Below are 3,472 nucleotides of genomic sequence, written 5' to 3' on the forward strand. Positions count from 1 at the left end.
AAGCAAATTGTGAAAATTTGTGAATGACGGTTCTCGACCAAGTTATACATATGCAATGATGTTGCACTTACGATACAACTTCTTCGGTATTATCATTAAACCATTTATAGAAAGCACTAGATCTTCCACAGGTTGCTAAAAGTGGTATCTCAGGCCCAAATAATTATGTTAATGGCACTTAATATTCGGGATGTTTATATGTGGACGGACAAATTCCGACTGCTTTATCGCGCCAGAGAGAAGTTTGTGAATGGAGGAAGCTTTCAATTCATAAGACTACAGGAACTAAGGATTCAGTAAAGAAATGAATTTAAGCAAAACAACGACTGCATTATGAGCTGCCAACGGAGCAAAAATTGCAGCTTCATTGGATGTAGAAGAACCACCACCAGCCAGATCTGACAGTGCTCTGATTGTTAGGAAAGGAGTCCTTTGCTGCAGACACACGAGTGCAATTGCTGCACTTTCCATGTCAATTGCTGTTGCATTGAACTTTGTATACACGAATTCGCGATAAGCAGCATTGTCAACGAACACATTTGCACTAATCCCTCTTTCCACCCTAGTCACCAGCGGCCTTCTTGGTAAACAGGTTGAATTCAAGCAGCCTTCGAGCTTTATTCCCTTTTCAAACAAGGCATTTGGCAGAATGAATTTTCAAGTTCCTCGGCTAAAGAAAAATTGAGGATTTAATGAACTGAGTTCAAATTGAGTGAAAGAAATGGAGGCACCTCAAGTTTCTCAGCAAGTGAAAAATATAATTCATTGACAGGAATCCAAAAGGCATGTTGCCTGATTTCAGGATATCCATCTACCGGAAAAACTTCTTCCGGTTGATACCAGACATTGTTTAGAAGGTTTTGGTCTTTCACGTTACTGTTGAAATCAGAGAGCTCAAGGTAGCCAACACTTCTTGTGTAGTCTCCATTGGACTCTAAAGATAGTTTATCTTCAGGTCCATCCCCATACCTCTGCTCAGTTGAAAAATGGTGACAAGGAGAAAGATCATCAGGTAGTAGTTTCGTGCAAAAAGAATATATTTATAGTTTTCAGGAACGCAATCATTAGCTGGAATTCAGCAAGGAAACTTAAGCCGACAACGACAATTTACGTTGGCAAAAAGATAAATGAATGAGTGAATGAGACAGACAAAGAATTTCTGTGCTACGCGACCTGCAAGCCAGACAGTCTATTTTCTCTCTGACTAGTTCTGAAACGATTGAGAGCGATGGAGGTAATTGAAACCGGTGTGATTTTCTTACCTGCCAGTTCCAGAGGCCCGTATGTGCCCAATACTGTGGGATGGTAACATCACCTATTTGCAATTGAGGATTGGCATTTTCTGCAATACCAATGTGAAGAATTCCCTTGATCTTGAATAGACTTAACAACAACTCTGTGGATACACCTGCATTCAACTATGTAATAAACATTTCAAATGGAATTCTTCATGCTACTCAAACTGAGGAGAAAAAAAAGAAAAAGCAAAATGCATTTTGGCCCCCCGGAAATGTGCCCTCTTCTCATTTTGCCTTCAAAGTTATTGTTTTGACTCTAAAAGAAAAAAAAAGACATCAACCATGTATTCAACCAGCATACACGGCTCGAGTTTGAAAGGATAATCAGTGTAAATTAGCACTCACCTAGGTATGCATCAGCCACTCAAATCGAATCAACATGAAACAAAACACAGCATATTTCGAGAGGGTAAATTGCAATTTATCCCAAAAGCAATCCAATCAATGAAGATGAAAGAAATTATAAAACAATACCATGCTTAATCCTGTCATGACCACAATGACCCTTTTATTTTCCGCCTTCCCAATCCGAAACCTTCTTCCTGTTGGAAACAACGAACAAATGATGCATCATCATCTGCTAACTATATACAGTGATGAAGAATTTAGAGTTGGCTGACATGAATGACTTGTCCAGCATCAGATCAAATTCACGTACCACCAAGTAAAACAAAATTTATACTTTCCATAAAAGGTTGAAACATTAGTTAGCTCGGAGAATTTGTCAGCTTGTATATGTTTCGTTACTCCAGCAGGAAAAATGAAACTAAGTTACTAACTAAGTTTAAATCAAGATCACGGGAATGTTGTATTACCAGCAACATCAATGTGAGGAAGCTTGTCGTGCGGGACAAAACTTGGAGATTGGAGAAGAGGGCTCATCTCAAAACTGTTTGGGACTACAATGCCCAAGTATGGACCCTCCTGGTTAACTCTCCTGATGCTTGCCCATGCATAATCGGAAACTGCAGCATTTGCTGATCGAATAACATTAACACTCGCTAATATCACAAGCCATTCCAGCAGGAACATGACTAACATAAAAGGTTTGTACATCTTCTACTCTCAGCCCAAGGATTCCTGAAGGAAGACCTTGTTCATATTTGTACTAGCTAGCAGAAGTCTTTGGTCGTTGATAATTAAATGGCGGACCCTAGAGCCCGGCATAGAATAAACAAATCAAAACATGGTGCCCCACGGAAGAAAAAAGAGCCAGACAAAGAGATTCTTACAATGCTAACTGCCAAGTAATTAGCCACCAGTTCGATACTAGCATAATTAATTTGGCAGTATAGCTACAAAAAGCAATAGGAAGTTGATCATCTTTTACTTTTGTTTCTGTATTATATGTCGGTATAGGATATTATTTTCCTTAATAAGCTGATTGCACTGATAATGCAATTCAAAAGTTAATCGAAATCCTGTCAATCACCAATCAAGAAGTCTGATCGAGTGAATCCGCTTTGGGAGTCGAAACTGATGTCGTGATTATCAATCACAAATTCACAATAATGCACTACTATATAGACTTCACGCCTTGACGAGTTGGCCGCAGTACCCGGTTCATTTGAAAATTAAAAGACCACGTTGAATGGTGGGAACACGGAAATTTTCCTGATTACGTGAACTCATTAATTCCTTTTCCAAAAGGAAAAAAATCTTTTTAGACCAAGGGTGCATTTGATAAAACTGAAATTTGAAAATTAAAATCTGAAATTTGAATCCATTAATTTATTGAATCGTTAAGTATTAAATCAAATATATTTGAGTATATATTACATTTAGTGACGGATAAATAGTTTATCACTTATTTTTTAGAGTTTACCTAAAAAATTCAGTGTTACTTATTTAATTCAATGTTCAATTTTTTGTTGTCAAACACATCTGAACATATTGACATCTGAATTCATTAATTTTAAATTTTGAATTGGGTTATCAAACAAGACCTTAGTCACGTAAAAAAAAATAACTTTGGTTTCTTAACCCAATCCTTATACACCCCCGCCGCCTTCCAAAAATTAAAAAGGAAAAAGAAAAATACCCACCCAACATGAAAAAGAAAAAGGCGACAAAAAAAATGCTTCCTATGTGAGGATATCAAAAATAAAATGTTCATGGCAATGAAACCAAAAGAAATGAATATTGGTTTATTTCTTTTCATGCTTTTTTTTCCC

At 37.2% G+C, this 3,472-nt stretch overlaps 1 protein-coding gene across 1 annotated transcript; it reads right to left on the reverse strand.

The window, feature by feature from the left end:
• Positions 1 to 243: 243 nt before the first annotated feature.
• LOC113691899 (bark storage protein A-like) lies at positions 244 to 2,390 on the reverse strand. Its single transcript, XM_027210227.2, has 5 exons — positions 2,114 to 2,390; positions 1,773 to 1,840; positions 1,263 to 1,418; positions 732 to 971; positions 244 to 624 (listed from the first exon to the last, which is right to left on the reverse strand). Exons 1-5 carry the CDS (start codon positions 2,352 to 2,354, stop codon positions 286 to 288), a joined length of 1,044 nt encoding a protein of 347 aa, XP_027066028.1. The 5' UTR covers positions 2,355 to 2,390; the 3' UTR covers positions 244 to 285.
• Between the last annotated feature and the right edge of the window lie 1,082 nt (positions 2,391 to 3,472).

Source organism: Coffea arabica, chromosome 6c (genome assembly GCF_036785885.1).
Source record: "Coffea arabica cultivar ET-39 chromosome 6c, Coffea Arabica ET-39 HiFi, whole genome shotgun sequence".
In the NCBI taxonomy this organism is placed as follows: domain Eukaryota; kingdom Viridiplantae; phylum Streptophyta; class Magnoliopsida; order Gentianales; family Rubiaceae; genus Coffea; species Coffea arabica.